Raw genomic sequence first — 18,999 nt, 5'->3', positions numbered from 1 at the left:
ACTGACAATAACATAAAGAGTAAAAATAACACAAAAGAAGGAGAAAATGACAATATGGTATTGTAAGCTTCTTATCAAAAATATGATGTAATATTACAAATTTGACATAATATTATTTGAAATTATAGTATGATAAATTTAACTCTAAGTAGAGGTTGGCAAACTATGCCCAGAGGGTCAAATCCAACCACTGTTTATATAAACATAATTCTGTTAGTATATAACCATACCCACTCTTAAATGTACTTAAGGCCATTGAATCTTACATATTAAAGATGTTTTAAAATAATAAACTTTATATTATGTATATTTACCACAATAATAAAGTATAAGATGGGTGGTCACAAATGAATCAGGAATCAGTGGATCAGGAGACTGACGCAAGAGGGTCACAAATCCAAGGCTAGCCTCAGCAACTTACTGAGACCCCACCTCAAAATTAAAAATAAAGAAGAATAGGGATGTAGTTCAGTGGTAAATTACCCCTGGGTTCAATCCCCAGTACTGCCTAATAATAATTTTTTAAAACAGTAGTCCTCAAAGAAAAAGAGAGGAATTCCTCATGTTATTACTCAATATAAAAATATGAATATTCCTTTAAAAACAAGATGAAAAGATATGTAATGCAAACACTAATCACAGAAAATGGGGTGGCTTTATTAATATCAAACAAAATAGATCTCAGGACAAGAAACACTACTTGGATAGAAAAAGACATTTCTTAACGAATGACAAAAAGGTTAATTAATCAGGAAGCAGTAACAATCATAAATCTGTCATAACAAATCATGAATTATATATCTAATAAATATAAGGCTTAAAACACATGAAGCAAAAACTGACAGAACTGGAAAGAGAAAGATTAAACTCATAGTTACAATTCAAACTTTCAAAATTCTTCTCTCACTAATCGATAGAACAAATATAAAAAGAGTCAGGACAGCTAGGCACAGTGGCACACTCCTGTGATCCCAATAAATCAGGAGGCTGAGGCAGGAGGATTGCAATTTTGAGGCCAGCCTGGGCAACTCATTAAGACTCCATCTCAAAACAAAAAATAAAAAAGACTGGGAATATGGCTGAGTGGAAGAGTGGTAGAGTGCCTCTAGGTTCACTCCCCAGTAACTTAAAAAAAAAAGTCACGATAGAATTTGAACAAAATTATCAACCAAATTGACTTTAATTGACAGCCATAAAACATTCCACAAATCAACTGCAGAATATGTGTTTTTCCCCCAAGGGAACATGAAATATTCACCAAGATGGATAAAAACCTTAGCCAAAAAACAAACTGTAAATATATTTAAAAGGATGAAAATCTTATATAGAATGTTCTCTGATCACAGTCAAATTAAATTTGAGATCGTTAACAGAAAAATATTTGGAAAAGTTTCAAATACTTGGAAATCCCTCAACAGACTTCAAAAAGGTCATACCTAAATTCATGGGTCAAAGAATACTTCACGAGAAAAATTTTAAGTATTCTGAACCAAATGAAAATGAAAATACATATTGAAATTTGTAGGATACAGCTAAAGCAGTGCTTACAGGAGATTGCATAGCTTTGAAAGTTTGGATTAGTAAAAAAGAAAGGCAAAGAATCAATCTAAATCTTAACTGTAAGCAGCTAGAAAGAGAAAAGCAAATTAAACTCTAAGTAAGTAGAATTAAGGAAATAAGAAAGTTAGTAGAAAAATCAAATAAAATAGCATGTGAACAAAAATAAGAGGGAATTCAACAAAATGGCAGATGAACAAAAATGAGAGGGAAATTGATGAAACCAAAACCTTATTCTTCAAAAAGATCAATAAAACAGTAAATACTCTAACTAAAATGATCAATAAAAAAGTTCTAAAGACTCAAATTGCTGATTTCAAGAATGAGAGACATTAATGCATATCCTACAAAAGACTATAATGATAAAGGAATACTATGAGCAACTCTTAGTCAATAGATTTGGCAACTATGGAAAGGACAAACTTACTGAAAGACAAAAATTACCCAAACTGTGTTGGGGGTCCCCGAGATCACCTTCAGGATTAGTGATTTTCTAGGAAGACACACAAGGTTCAATATATAGTATTTCTCTCTCTCTCTCTCTAAATAAATAAATATATATATATATTGCTATATATTCAATATATAGTATACTCATGGCTAAAATTTATTACAACAAAAGGATAAAAACCAAAATAGGCAAAGGAAAAGTCACATGAAGTAAAGTCTAGAGAAAACTAAGTACCAGCTTTCAAGGGTCATCTCCTAGTAAAGTCATAAAGGACATGCCTAATTCCTACAGCACTGACTTGTGACAACATACATGAATCACTAATCTACCCGGGAAGCTCATTAGAGACTTAGTGTCTGAGGTGTTTTGGAGGGGTTGGTCATGCAGGTATCCTCTACCTAGCTCATGCCAAAACTCCAGATTCCCAGAAAGAAATGTCCAGAAAAGCCATATTTTCTGTACTAAAATAGTGAAGGCACTGTCAGCTACTCTTATCAGGAAATGGGGAGAATCCTTTCAACGCTTCCAGGCATCAGCCAAAGGCCAACTTTTCTAAGGACAGCTTTCATAGGTCTGCTATGGTATCTTTTTTCTGCACATCAACATAGTAAGTAATTGAGAATCTGAATAGCCCTATAAATAATTTAAATAATTTATTTAAAATATTACAACAAAGAAAAAGCCCAAACAGCTTTACTGGTGAATTGTAACAGTTAATAAAGAAATGAGGAAATGATACCAATTCCACACAAACTTTTCCAGGAAATATAGGAGGAAAAAATATTTTCCAACTCAATTTATAAGGTTGTCAGTATTTCTCTCCACACAAAAACCAAACAAATAGTAAAGAAAACAAAATAAAACTCATAGGCTAATATTGCTTGTCAATGCTAAATCTTTAGCAAAGAATTAACAATTCAAATTCAGTCATATATAAAAAGGATAAAACATTATGACTGATTAGACTTTATCCCAGGAAAGCAAGGTTATTTTAACATCTGGAAAACAAGTAAGCTAATTAATAGTAACAGAATTTTTTAAAAATTCTGTTTTAAATTCTGTTTTAAATTTTAAATTTTTTAAAAATTATTTATCTTAATAGATAAATAAAAAGTATTTGACAAAATTTTATACCCATTTGTGGTAAAAAATCATTCATGATAAAAGCTCAGTAAACCAGGAATAGAAGAAAACTTTCTCAACCTGACAAAGAATATAAGCAAAAAGACAATAGCTATCATAACACAAAATGAGGTAATACTGAATACTCTCCATCTGAAATGAGAAGGCAAGAATGCTTAGTATCACAAATTTTATTCAACACTGTACTAGAGCGTCCTAGCTAATGCAGTTGAGATTAAAAAAAATTTTTAATGCATACTATACTAAACCACTATAACGAAACATTTTAAAATGAGGTCAATGTACGAAAATCAACTATACTTCTTTATGCAAGGAATGAACAGTTAGAAAAAACAAAAACTTACAATACTACTTACAAAAGGATCCCAAGGGGGCTGGGTAAGGTGTGGTAGAATGGGTGCTTAGCATGCATGAGGCCCTGTATTCAATCCCCAGCACCAAATCCCCAGCATGAAACCAAACAAAAAATACAACAGGATTCCAAAACATGAAATACTCAGATATAAATTTAACCAAATATTTAAAACAATTTTGAGAAGTATTTTTAAATGTTCCCCAAAATGGAAAGCAATACCATATTTATTGACTATCAGATTCAATATTGTCATGTTCACAATTCTTCACAAATTAATCTATAGATTTAGCACAATCCCAATCAAAATTCCACAGACCTCCTTTTAGAAATGGAAAAACTGATTCTAAATGTCATACAGAAATGTAAAAGACTTAAAATAGCAAAAAAAAAAAAAAAAAAAAAAAAAAAGTTGAAAAAGAACAAGAAAATGGAAGAATCTTGTACTACATTTTAAAGCAACACTAATAAAACAATGTGATATTGGCTTAAATACAGATATGAAATCAATGGAACATGATAAAGAGTCAAGAAATAGCCCTGCAGATATTTGATCAACTGATTTTCAAAGAAAGTACCAAGGTATAATGGTAGAAAAATTAGTCTTTTCAATAAATGTGTGTCCACAAACAATTAGAAATCCACATCCCAAAAGTTACTCTTCATCCTTATATCAAGAGCCTGTCAAAAGAAAAATAATTTATTCATCAAGTTAAAAAAGGGTCTGCACACAAGTTAACTAAAAACTTATTACAGACAACATAGGTATACTCGTGTTTTAAAAGCTGAGAAACTAAAAATATGGAGAAAATCATCAATGATACAGGTTGTACTTCCCAACATTTTTTAATTTTACCTGAAACATCTCGTCTTCCTCAACTTTTTTCTGACAGCATAACTTGTTGTAATGTTCTTGTAACTTAATATGAATTTCTTTAAGTGATGATAATTCATTTTTAATCTTATTAATTTCTCCATTAAGTTCTTCAACCTATTATAACATTTAACCAAAATGAGCAAGTATATAAACATTTTATCTAAAATATTAACATTTGTAGAAATAGTGAAAAAATAAAAACAATCACAAAATAACTAATAATATTAAATACCAGTTATTGGAATTATTCTGAGCATTTAATAAACATGATTGCATACTCATGAAAGTTTACAAACTATTTTTAACTACCTCACTAAGCCACCTCTTATTATAAATGAAAATTTATAATTTTTATTTATAAAAATTCTACAAAAGTTATATCTTTATTGCTTCCATAAAGTTTTCTTTTGTTGTTGCAAATTGGATGAGATTTTAACTAAGCTAGGTGAAGAATACTGAGCCCTAGTGATACAACGGAATCTGGCACTTTAGCCTGATATTTACATCTACAACTTGAACTTACGCTGCCTACAAAATAATCTTTTTCCTGGGGAAGTATTCTTTTGTAGAAGCCTTAAATATGAGACACAGTTCCACTAAAGAGAAAGAACATCATTTTTAAATCAACGATTATCATTTTCTCTTAAAAATGTTTAAAACTCCTATCATTAATCCCACAATGTGACAGTCCTTCTAGAAGCCAGCAGGTATAAACTCACATTGCTTTCCCTTCATCTCATCTATTTCTAACCATCTTTTAATCTATCTTTCCCAAGACTAATCTCTCCATGTGTTCTTTTTTTTTTTATTGTAAACAAATGGGGTACAACTTGTTTCTCTGTTTGTACATGAAGTAGAGGCATACCATTTGTGTAATCATACATTTACAAAGGGTAATGGTGTTTGATTCATTGTTATTTTTTCCTCCCCCCCACCCCTCCCACCCCTTTTCTCCCTCTGTACAGTCCCTCCTTCCTCCATTCTTGCCTCCCTCCCACCCCCCATTATGTATCATCATCTGCTTCTCAGAGAGATCATTCGTCCTTTGGTTTTTTGAGATTGGTTTATCTCACTTAGCATGATATTCTCCAACTTCATCCATTTCCTTGCAAATGCCATAATTTTATTATTCTTTATGGCTGAGTAATATTACATTGTATGTATATATATGTATATATATGATATATGATATATATGTATATGTGTGTGATATATATGTATACATATGTGTGTGTGTGTGTGTGTGTGTGTGTGTGTGTGTATATATATATATATATATATATATATATATTACAGTTTCCTTATCCATTCATCAATTGAAGGGCATCTAGGTTGGTTCCACAATCTGGCTATTGTGAATTGAGCAGCTATGAACATTGTTGTGGCTGCATCACTGTAGTATGCTGATTTTAAGTCCCTTGGGTATAAGCCAAGGAGTGGGATAGCTGGGTCAAATTGTGGTTCCATTCCAAGTTTTCTAAGGAATCTCCACACTGCTTTCCAGGGTGGCTGCACTAATTTGCAACCCCACCAACAATGTATGAGTGTACCTTTTTCCCCATATCCTCGCCAACACCTATTGCTGCTTGCATTCTTGATAATCGCAATTCTAATTGGGGTGAGATGGAATCTTAGGGTAGTTTTGATTTGCATTTCTCTTATTACTAGAGATGTTGAACATTTTTTCATATATCTGTTAACTGCTTGTAGATCTTCTTCTGTGAAGTGTCTGTTCATTTCCTTAGCCCATTTGTTGATCAGGTTATTTGTATTCTTGTTGTGAAGTTTTTTGAGTTCTTTATATATTCTGGAAATTAGTGCTCTATCTGCAGTATGAGTGGCAAAGATTTTCTCCCACTCTGTAGGCTCTCTCTTCACATTGCTGACAGTTTTCTTTGCTGAGAGAAAGCTTTTAGTTTGAATCTATCCCAGTTATTGATTCTTGCTTTTATTTCTTTATCCCATCCTCTCCTATCTCCTTTAGTCCTTGCTGTAGTGATTTGCTCTTCTGCCCATTTTCAGTCTCTCACATTACACCAGCATTCTCTCCTCAGTCCCCAAAGGTACTCTATTCACGTTCATTTTTGTTTTTTGTTCTTGACCCAGTTACTATTTCTCACTTCCTAAAATGAATAACCCAGGATTGGGGATGTAGTTCAGAGGTAAAGCACTTGCTTATTAAGCATGCACAAAGCCCTGGTTAGGCCCCCAGCATGCATTCATAAATAAATAATCAATCAATCATTGTTTTTCTTGGGAGAAAGTCATTTTTATAGTCTTAACAGAGAAAATGAATGTTTAACTTTCTTAGCTCAACCAATTTGTTTTGTGGCATATTTCACATATTTCAGTTTATACATATATACATATTTTGCACTTTATAATTTTCTTTATCCTGACAGTACCATTTCCATGATCTTTTAAACATTGGGAACGAGAAGAAAGTACTGGGATGCAGTGGAGATTAAAGTTACTATGTTTATTCCTTAATGGTAAACTTTAACTGGTAGAGATTATTAAGCCTTTTTTAGTATTGTCACATAATTGAGTACAAAATACATTTCTTAGATTTGAGGAAAGCTTATCAAAATCATCAGCAATGACTTACTTGGTCTCTCCAAACTATAAAGTAAGAAAACATGTTAGCCAGAAATGAACCAAATCAAGAGTTATTTGTATCATAAATCAAACAAAATCATGTACAAAAAATGTTACAAAGCTGATATTAATATACATATTATATTACTATAACAATATTGCATGTATTTTAATTAATATAATAGTTTAAAATATAATCATACATTTCAAAAATATCACTTCCTAAACTCGTAAGTAGTGACTTTCTATTGTTTTTTTGGAAAGCTAGAGATTAAATCCAGGGCTTCATGTATGCTATAGCCCCAGCCAGTTGTGTTAATTCTTTAAAAAGAATTGAAAAGGTAATGAAAATTGATATTAAAATAGAATAGTCAATTTTGTGGTCCACCAATCTTTAAAGTAAACCTTTATATTTCACAACTTGAATTTATGTCATTTATAGTATTATTTTATCTACTTCACCAAAATTAAAATAAATGCTTACAAAAATGTTTATTAAAAATAAACAATTTTGGTTTATGGAAATAATAATGTTTATAGATGTTAATAAAACAGAACTCAACTACTGCATACATGTTCAAAACATGGCTCTAATATATCTCAACAAAACTGCTGAGGAAAGCAAACAGCTAACAACAGTACATACGTAATTCTTTATTTTAATCATTTACCAAAATACAATGTAATGGTTTGATGAAAAGGCAAATTTTCTTTGCCACATATGGAAGGTCATTTGATATATATTCATATATGCACATATGTATATATATGTAAACATACAGACATGTATGTATGATCTTTTATGCATGAAAACATTACAGGGAAATCAATGAAATTTATAGATTTTAAAAAGGACTCACTTTTTGGAAATAGTGCAAGAAGAAAACGTGTCTGACTTTGTTCTTTTATTATTTTTGCAATATTTTCTTGGCACTTAATAGTTATTTTAAATGTCCACAGCTATTTAAAATATTTTAATACTTTATAGTTTAATAAACCTACATGTCTCTTCCAAGTTCCTTGTGCTTTCTCATGCTCATTCTGAAGATTAAGGAACTTTTCTTCATTTTCTTTCACCTTCTCCCTTTGCAGCTCATTATCTCTTTCAAGGGTCTGCAATAAAATTAATTATCCAAAAAATAATCAATACCACATTAATGAATTTTGATGTGTTTTATGTTGCTTGGACCTTTGCTTTGAACATGCTGAAAGTGCCATACAGATCAGTGATAATGTGCTATCTCAACAATAATTTTCATAAATTAACAGAAAGGTGCTTATAGTTTAGCTAACAGGAAATAGGGGGAGGTTATGATAAAGAAATGGCTATAAAAGGGTATAAAAACATTGCCATTATTCAGTTTCACTGCATAAGTTTTAATGTACTGAAAAAGTAATATAAAGTACAGCAGTGAAAAGTACGAAATGTAGCATAATCCAGCCTAACCCTACTAAAAAAATTTTTAACTATCACAGAATATTTTTTCTTTACTGTTTATTTTTGAAATTAGCTGGCTAGAAAGTCCTTAAATAAAAATTTAACTTCAAACTCATACTTTTTAAGCATAACAACTATTTATTATATTAACTTAATTACTTCATAAATTTAAGACTCTACCACACTACTGCCTGCCCCCCCATCAAATAAAACCCTTAAAAACTAAAAATAGTACCAAGTATTTTCTAAGACTATGGTTTTTGAACTATTAAATCCATGTCACCAATATTATTAAGTTTATTCCATGTCTGCTTATAACCCAAATAAACTCCTGTAAAAATAGTAACTTTTATCTACACATCTAATACATCTGACCTTTAAGTTAATCTGTTTATTAGATGTATGCTTGGTAAAAATTTCAAGCTACACAAAAGGAAATCCAAAGAAAAGGTAAAATTATCCTCTATTAGTTCTCCTTCCCCAAAATATCACTTAAGCATTTTTTCTATAGTTATAGAACTGCCTATAATTGTACAAGTATATGTGTATTTCTAAATACAGATTAAACAAAATGATGTTTTGCTTACTTTTTATACTATTATACATAGATCAATCTCATTTTAAAGGCTTCTCAATTACTCTTTAAAGAGTTCTCAATTATGTCTAAAGTATCAATATGAAAATATGTAATTATTCAAAAATTATGGCAACTCATCTAACAAAAGAGCATTTTACAACTTGTAACATGAAAATTCTCCTCTATTTCATAAACTATGCACTTTGAGAGCACCCAGATGAATACCTGTTTTGAGTGCCTCTATTTCAGGATAAAGTAAATATGTTTATACAAGATACATTTCCTTAATTTATAGCTATATAAAACAATGGGTATGTTTCTAAATATTTACAGTAGTGTATAATTAAGACAGTACTTTAGCATTCCAACAAATATTTTACAGTATTTATATTGATAACTACTGTATTTTAAAAGATAGACACAAAAGTTTAGGGAAGAGATGGGAGAATATACTAGTCTCTATCCTAGTAATAATAAATGACCAAAAGCAATGTGTTCTTTTTTTATTCAGAAATATTTATGAAGACTGATATTGAACAAGCAGATTTAAACAATAAAAAGACATAGAAAATCAAGACTGCAGTACTTGAATGGCTTACATTTGAGTTGCAGAGGTAACCTAAGGGGAAGATCTAGGAAGAAAATGTCATGTTCTTAAATCGGTACTAGAAATGTGAATCATTTCTTGTCCCATGTACCCATCTAAAAGAAACTACCTTCTTCAAGTATTCTCTCAGTTTCAGTTGTTTTGAACACACCACATCCTTGCATTACAATTTGGATTGATTGCTCTCAGTCTGCTGTACACAGCAGGTAATCAATGAGGATTCCCTTCTCTCTTGTGTTGCATATCTTCCTGTTTCCTAGACCCCATGGTTTCCTCTTTTGGTTTACTCCCTTTTCTTGGTTGAGCAAACTTTGTTACTTTTCAATAAAGGAGACACAGATGGTAAATTTTTTGAGACCCTGCATGTCCAAAAAATGTGTTTGTTCTTCCAATACTTGGCAATTATACTAGCAAAATACTTGGCAAAATACTAGCTGAATACAGTTCTACTGTATTCAGCAGTTCTTCCCAATTTCAGCAGGCGTGATAATTTTCTTCTATATTCCAATAATATCATTAAAAAGTCTAAAGCAAATATGTTGCCATTATCATCCTTAATCCTTTGTATATAATCTACTGTTTTTCTGCAGAGAATTTTAGAATGATCTTTTTATGTGCAAGACAAAATTTCATAATGATATGCATTAGTATCATTATGAAATCATATTGTTCAGGCCTAGGTAACCTTTTGTATTATAAAAATAGATATATTTTTTCTCCCTCCATTTTCTCCATTGTTTCTCTGAAACTAGACTCTTTGGACTGACCCCCTAATTTTCTTTCTCTCTCATTTTCCATCTTCTAAGTTTTTTGGTTCTACTTTAGAGAAGAATAACATTATAGAGACATCAACTTTTATAGAGATATCAACATTATCCTCCAATCTTTAATTACATTTTTATTCCATTAGTGTTACTCTATGGACTCCTAATTCTTGTTTTGTAGATTATATATTAGTTTTAACATGGTTTTTCACTATTGTTTTTTCATTTGTTCTTATTAGTTATATATGACAGTAGAATACATTTTGACATGTTATACATATAGGGAGTATAACTTATTCTTCTGGTTGTACACAATGTAGAATTACACTGGTCATGTCCTTATATATATGCACATAGGAAAGCAATGTTCAATTCATTCTACCACTTTTCCTATTCCCATTCCCCCTCCCTTCCCTTCATTTCCCTTTGTCTAATCCAAAGTACTTCTATTCTTCCCTATTGCACCCCCCCTTATTGTGAGTTAGCATCTGCATATCAGAGAGAACATTCAGCCTTTGGTTTTTTGAGACTGGCTTATTTCACTTAACATAACAGTCTTCAGTTCCATCCATTTACCAGCAAATGCCATAATTTCATTTCTCTTTGTGGCTGAACAGTATCCCATTGTATGTATGTGTTGAAAGGCACTTAGGCTGGCTCCATAGTTTAGCTATTGAGAATTGAGCTGCTATATACATTGATGTGTCACTGTAGGATGCTGATTTTAAGTCATTTGGGTATAAACAGAGGAGTGGGATAACTGGGTCAAAGGGAGGTTCCATTACAAGTTTTCTGAGGAATCTCCATACTGCTTTCTAGAGTGGCTGTACCAATCTGCAGTTCCACCAGCAATGTATGAATGTATCTTTTTCCCCACATCATCACCAACATTTATTGTTGCCTGTATTCTTGACAGCTGCCATTCTGACTGGAGTGAGATGAAATCTCAATGTAGTTTTAATTTGTACTTCTCTAACTGCTAAAGATGTTGAATGCTTTTTCATATATTTGTTGACTGACTGTATTTCTTCTTCTGTGAAGTGTTTGTTCAGTTCCTTTGCCCATTTATTGATTGGGTTATTATAATTATATTTTTGGTGTTAAATTTTTCGAGTTCTTTATATATCCTGGAGATTAATGCTCTATCTGAGGTACAGGTGGCAAAGATTTTCTCCCATTCTGTAAGCTCTCTTTTCACACTCTTGATTGTTTCCTTTGCTGTGAAGAAGCTTTTTAGTTTGATTCCATCCCATTTATTGATTCTTGATTTTACTTCTTGCACTTTAGTTTTGTTAAGGAAGTCGGTTCCTAAACCGACATAATGTAGATTTGGGCCTGTTTTTTCTTCTCTTAGGTACAGGGTCTCCGGTCTAATTCCTAAGTCCTTGATCCACTTTAAGTTTTGCACAGGGTGAGAGACAGAGGTTTAACTTCATTTTGCAACATATGGATTTCCAATTTTCCTAGCACCATTTGTTGAAGAGTCTATCTTTTCTCTAATGCATGTTTTTGGTACCTTTATCTAGTATGAGATAACTGAATTTATGTTTGTCTCTGTATCTTCTGTTCTGTACCATTGGTGTGCATGACTGTTTTGGTGCCAATACCATGCCATTTTTTGCTACTATAGCTCTGTACTATAATTTAAGGTCTGGTATTGTTGATGCCTCCTGCTTCACTTTTCTTGCTAAGGATTGCTTTGGCTATTCTGAGTCTCTTATTTTTCCAAATAAATTTCATGACTGCTTTTTCTATTTCTATGAAGAATGTTCTTGGAATTTTAATAGTAATTGCATTAAATCTGTATAACACTTTTGGCAGTATGATCATTTTGACAATGTTAATTCTCCTATTCATGAGCATGGAAGATCTTCCCATCTTCTAAGATCTTTTTCAATTTCTTTCAGCACTTTTATTCAACATCGTCCTTGAAATTCTAGCTAGAGCAATTAGACAGAAGAAATTAAAGGGATACAAATAGGAAAAGAAGAGCACAAACTATCCCTATTTGCCAATAACATGATTCTATATTTAGAAGACCCAAAAAAAACTCCACCAGAAAACTTCTAGAACTCATAAATGAATTCAACAAAGTAGCAGGAGATAATAAATTGTGTTCTTATACATTAGTGATGAATCTACTGAAAGAGAAATTAAGAAAACCACCCCATTCACAATAGCCTCAAAGAAATAGAATATTTGGGAATCATTCTTGGGTTTTTTTTTTGTTGTTGTTGTTCTGTTTTTCATGTTAGAGGCTTTCTTCAAGTGTCCAGTAGTACTTAACTACCTGTTCATAGTAAGAATGAAGTATTTAAAAGCTGTTTCAAGTTTTGTCAAATGGCGATTGTCACTGTGGGTTGACCTGGATGAAGTATATCATTTGGAAAGTTTAACTGCTGCAGCTATTGTCTTTTTTTCCTGGCAGGTTAGTTTCCTCAGCTATCCTTCAAACTCCATAGCACAAATTTCCAACCTCCTGCTAAGTAGGAGAGAGACAGTGACTATTTGTACTGGGTGTAGAAGAGAATCTAGGTTTGCAATAGCTTCTTATATAATCCTCCAGTTTGGGGTTTCAACGGCACACCCTACTTCTACAAGCACATGATACTTATAATTACTGATCATTTCTGATTTATTATTTTTGTGTGTGCTGCAGTAGGGAGGGGGAAGGGCTGGAGAACAAACCCAGTGTCTCTCGTGCATTCTAGGCAAGCCCTTTACAACTGAACCACATCCTTAGCCCTTCTTTCTGCATCTTTGACTTACGTTTCTATTTCCTATTCTGTGTAAATAAATTACCAATTGTCCAACTGGTTCCCACTTTTAAAAATACTATTTTTATTGTTTTCTCCCCTGTTTCCTTGTCCTTGGGATTTATTAAGGTCATTTATTGCAGATTCAGAAGTAGGTAGAAGTGAATGTGTGTTCAAGTCATTGTTTAGCCAGAAGCCCTAAGCAAGCAATATCTGAACTCAGAAAGAATATGAATTTATTCACTGTTAATCATCCATTCATTTAATAAGAATGAGCTCCTGCTAGGCACCGTGGCACACACCTGTAATCCCAGCAGCTCTGGAGGCTGAGATAGGAGGATTGTTAAGTTCAAAACCAGCCTCAGCAAAAGTGCGGTGCTAAGCAACTTGGTGAGACCCTGTCTCTAAATAAAATACAAAACAGGGCTGGGGAGGTGGCTCAGTGGTTGAGTGCCCCTGAGTTCAATCCTTGGTATCTAAAAAAAAAGAATGAGTTACTATTGTGTGCCAAATGCCATTTTATGCTCATATACTATATCACTGAAAATGTTGCTGCCCTTATGAATTTTATATTCTATCAGGAAATTATTTGGTATTACTTGTAATTAGATTAGCAAACCTGACAGTCTTTTGTGATTAAAAAAAAAAAAGGATATTACAGAAAGTCAAAATAAAATCATCTGCTAATGTTTTAATCTATCAAAAACTCAATAATTTATCCTAATTAGTACAATGTTAGCACTGTAACTAGAGGAATAAAACTAGCAAAATTATTCTTCTTAATAATGTGCCTATAGGAACAGAACTATTCTTACAGCTAGTCTAAACCACAATTAAATGACAGTAGAAAATATTTTCTATCTTGAGACTTTAGGTCTCTAGACTCTAAAATTTACTACTAAAAAAGTAAGACAGATGACAGCATGATTGCAAAGCACTGAAAAACAGTTGGCCATTATCAAGAGTAATGATCCCTTTTAGTGCAGGTGGAATTAGAATGCTCCTCAAGAAAACACTTGCGATCTATGCAGCATAATCCTTAGCAACAGTTCAACATTAATATTTTGTTATGCTATATATCAGTGGTTCTCAGACACTAGTCTGCAGACAAGTACTGATCCATGACAAAATTTTCACTAGTCCATGGAAAAAAAATGTCAATATAAGGCCATTAAATGACTTTTCTTGTAAAGAACTGTCCTTTATCTTGAGATTATGTCCTTAATATACCTTTGATGTTAAAATGTTCATTTTTGAAATGATAGTGATGATAGATAGTATTGCTTGTTTTTTAATGTCCTTACTTCTCAAAATAAGTTGACAGTTCTATTTTTTACAATATTTTGAATTTTTACTGTTGGAAATCTAGCTTCTCTATACACTATCAAGGAAGAAGTACTAATTGTGATAATTAAGGTGTTTTGTTTACCAAGATACCAGTAGTCATAGTTAAAATATCCTGGGCCCATAATGATAGTCATTGTTAACTTAGAAGAAACCCACAACTATACATTTATGACTACTACTGGCTCTTTAAAATTCAATAATACTTAAGAATTGGAATTAGAGCTCATGAAAAGACAATTAAGAGCTGCCTTAGTATAACTGGTCTAACAAAATAAGCAGCTCTCCTTAGATTTAGGAAAAAATATATTAACAGTATGAAGTTGTTAAAAACAATGCCTGATTAAAACCAGAAAATAGGTTTAATTCAAGTTTTGCCACTAATTACAAGGGCTTATATGACAGTTTATATTTTCTGGGTCTCTATTTCATTGTGAACTGAAATGGTTTGATTAGTAAATCTCTAATATTTTCTTTACCTTAAAAATCTGTTTCAACTCTTTTCTATGAATAAGGGGATGCTTTTGATAATGTTACTCAAAGAATTTAGGTAAGTTATGTTTCTTGGGAGAAGGTTCAATATATTAGAGAAATGGTAGAACCTATTATCCAATTATAGGGTGGGTATGGGAGGTGGTAGAGGGGTCTTGCTCATAATTGAACATCCAAAGAAACTGTTTTTACTAGTCTTTTATTAGAATAGGTGAAGATACTAAGGGAGAGAGAAGTTTGACTGTAGCATACCACCTCCCTCTTCTCCCTCTTCTAAGTCTAACTCCTATAGTACTGGGGACGGGCAAGAGAAATAAGGCAGGTGAAACTCTCCGTACAGCACAAGACATAGAATATCAATGGTAAGGAGATAAAAGGCATTGCTCAGGTTAAATGTGGTTCCATTCAGTGATGTTGGACTACATAATATGTGTGACTTGGTACAAAATGAAAAAAAAAAAAAAAAAAAAAGGAAGGGAAAAAAACTATTAAAACCACAAAAATATAAATTTTTTCCTTTCTTTGAAGTTCCTCCCACCCTTTCTCTCTCAACTTGCGAGAGTGGTTTTTATTTTCTACTTAATGGCATGATTTCTTGAGCAAGGGAAAACAGAGTAAATGCAGACCCTCACAAGTGTCTAGTGGCCTCATCACCCAACTCACCATGAATATGTCCCACCAGCTACCAGGTTTCCCTTCTTCCTTCCAAATGCTAGACTCATGCACCATGTTCTGGTCAGATCAGGGAAGTCAATCTTCCCTTCCCCTGGGACCTCTACTCTAGCCTATGGCAGATGGGCGACTCTGAAGGGATTCCAACTGCTAGGCAGGGATAGGATGCAGAATGACTGTAAACTCATTCTGCCCCTGAAAAGTCACCTGTCTACCATACCAAAGTAATGACAACTTGGAACATGAATAGTTGTTGCCACGCGTCAACCTGAAGTGCTGGAGGGTATGTGCAGCCAACTGAGACCTTCCCTGCCTATACCTACGTCTCTACCAAGAAGTAAAGGTCAACATCAAAACACAGGTCTTTCACCACAAATGTGAGCCAACAACCTGCCAATGGTGGAAGAAAAGGAGCAGAAAGAAAGCCAGGCAGGGTTTAAGACCAAAACTGGGAAGCAACGGAGATAAGAAAATGTCTGAACTAAGGCTACAAGCCTCTGGCACATGCTCCACTGTCCCATCAGACTTAATTTACAAAACATAAAATCATTTTACTCTACTGACAACACCAGAAATGGATCTCACGTGTTCATCCGAGGAACAAGGGGCAGCCTCTCTTTCTTATACTTCTATCATTATAAGGGATTTTCTTGTAGACTCCAATACTGAGCATCATCCCCTTCCAATACAGAGGTAAGAGAAAGCCTCTCTTTTTGAAACCTGCACTATCAAAATATCAGTGACCACAATGTCTTCCCCTCCCCAATAATGTTCTTATATATGTATGGGGAAGAGGAACTCGGATGAATGTGGCAACAGTGCTATGCTATCATATTCCTGTGAACTCAGATCGGCCCTGAACTTCTGAGAACTGGCTGACTGCTTTTTACAATGTAGATGATACTTTCACCTTGTATTTTCTGTTTTAGACCTTGGCCACAATTCTAAAACAAAGAAAACTTCCATACATCTTATTATAAAATGAAGTCAGACACTTGATGGAATTTAGTTCTTAGTTACTTAAGTATTTAAAAATATAAGTTCATTACTTTAGACACCGATAAAAAAGTTGACGGAATCCAGTATCTTGCTCCTAAAAATTAAAAAGCTCAACAAAATTGCACAGATGAATATAATTAAGCAGGCAAAGCTCATTAGATAGAAATATACTAAAATAGCATATACATACATGTGTGTAGAATATATATATATGTATATAGAGAGAGACCTGATTATTTTCTTTTAGCACCTTCAATTCTGCATCCATTTCAGTATTAGCCTGAATTTGTTGCTGAAGTAACTGCTGCATATGTTGAAAAGAAATGATGATGCCCTTTAAAAATACATAAATACATCAATTTTAAATGTGTATGTCTAAACTCATTCTTCATATACATTTTCTAGTTTCTTAACTCATTATCTTTATAATTTCAATACTTAAACTATATTAAACTAATGGCAAATTTTATAATTAAAAATCTAAAACACTTTTTACATAATTTTGAAAAAAAAATACTATCTCCAAGAGTCCCTTAAATAATTGAGTTTTTTATTTTTGTTTTTGTTTTGGGGACCATAATTCTGTGACACTATTGAAAAGTGTGAAGAATTCAAAATAAAATGAACTTTTGTTGACTTGCCCCCTACAAATAGCAAATAGATCTCTAATCTCTATTAAAATGTCAGATGGGCTACATTATAAGATGTTATAATGGACTAGATGTCATGAATCAAATGGAGAAAAAGCAGAAGAAAAAGAAGGAGTTTTCTTTCATGTACCTTTTTTAAAAAACAGGATTATAAATACCAGATTCATATGAGAGATAATGTTCTTAAAAAGCAAGCACTATGTATAGATTCATATGAGAGAATAATGTCCTAAAAAATATGCTTCAATAACTACCTGTTAGGTCACCACTGGTCTGAACAAAGAAAAAACTGATCTTTCAAAAATTGGAGTATGTATGTGACTATTACATCTAACTGAGAGCTTATAATTTGCTACACATTGACCTAAGTAGGCATGATTCCATGTGTTACTTTTTTATTTCCCACACTAGCTGATTTTAAAATATTTACTGATTTCATAAATATCTGATTGCTTACCTGTTTTTCTTCTTGAGTATGGGTAATTTCATCATTAATCTTCTTATTTAATTCCAATTCCTTCAAAAATTTGAATAATTTTAAAGTTATGGTATAAAATTCAAATTGTACGTTCACTTCAGTGCTTAAAAAACTTGAGAATGACATGACCTGTTATTCAGAGTACCCACACTTGTTTGTGGTTGAAACAGTAGCTCTAGTGAACTGATGAAGCTATGAGAATTCAATATAGACTTGTACAAACTTGTAAAGGTTTAAACTACAAAATCTCTCATATCCAAAGCTCTTTGGAGACACTATTGTACTATGAGATTATCCAAAACCAAAGTGGAAATAAAATGGTCACAGCCAATTTTATTGTCCTTGCTAATGGCAAAAATTATCTAATAATTTTTAAAAAAGCAAATTCATAATACCTTGAATTCTTACTATGTATAGCAACTTTGCAAAGAAGAAACTTTTTGTGCTTAATCCTAAAATTCTCATAAATTAAAAATATTAATTTTATAAACTTGAATACATTTAATCATATACCATGTTGAGTCTTTCTTGAAGTTCTTCAAATTTCTGTTCTTTAATTTTTAGACTGATGTTTTCTTCTCCCATCTTATACTGACATGTGACCTTGGATTTTATCAAGTCAGAAGCTACCTTTTTCAGTTCCTTAATGTAAGAAACATCAAACAGAAAATTCAGTATACATATTTCATCAAGGGAAGGTACTTTCCTGACAATGTCAAAGTTCATCTTTAAACCTATAATTATAATTTATATATCAAGATAATATTACCAGCATAGCAAGGTTTGCCTCTTGCAGCTCCCTTACAAGATTAGCCTCGCTGGGAATGCAACATGTGGCTAATAGAAAAAGCAAGGCCAATCACATGGGGATAAAAAGTACAAACTAACCAACCAGAAGAGAGAACATTTTCATTCACTATTTATTCAATAAACATCTTCTGAGATAGCCAGTCATGGTGGCACACATCTGTTATACCAGTGACTTGGGAGGCAAAGGCTGGAGGATCGCAAGTTTGAGGCCAGCCTCAGCAATTTAGTGAGGCCATAAGCAACTTAGGGAGACACTGTCTCAAACTAAAAACTAAAAAGGACTGGAAGTTGTAGTTCAGTGGTAGATTGCCCAATGGCTCAATCCCCAGTACTGAAAAATAAATTTTTCTGAAATAACAAAAATGATAATACATGATTCTCAATTCTCAATTTCATTAGCATCAAGTAAGAAATTAAAATATAAAGTATTACAG

General features: G+C 32.5%; 1 protein-coding gene across 1 annotated transcript in view; it reads right to left on the bottom strand.

Moving 5' to 3' along the window:
• The window catches only part of CCDC73 (coiled-coil domain containing 73), a 192,696-nt gene that overhangs the window by 13,690 nt on the left and 160,007 nt on the right, over nt 1–18,999 (bottom strand). Inside the window, exons 10-14 of the mRNA XM_079103074.1 lie at nt 18,269–18,397; nt 17,735–17,794; nt 16,857–16,961; nt 7,981–8,091; nt 4,360–4,494 (exon numbers count right to left, since the gene is read on the bottom strand). Of these exons, the coding sequence (XP_078959200.1) occupies nt 4,360–4,494; nt 7,981–8,091; nt 16,857–16,961; nt 17,735–17,794; nt 18,269–18,397 (540 nt within the window). The remainder of the gene's footprint in view (nt 1–4,359; nt 4,495–7,980; nt 8,092–16,856; nt 16,962–17,734; nt 17,795–18,268; nt 18,398–18,999) is intronic.

Source organism: Sciurus vulgaris (genome assembly GCF_902686455.1).
Source record: "Sciurus vulgaris genome assembly, chromosome: 11".
NCBI classification, from domain to species: domain Eukaryota; kingdom Metazoa; phylum Chordata; class Mammalia; order Rodentia; family Sciuridae; genus Sciurus; species Sciurus vulgaris.
Note: the sequence above shows the minus strand (reverse complement) of the source record. Positions and strands in the feature narration are given on the sequence as shown.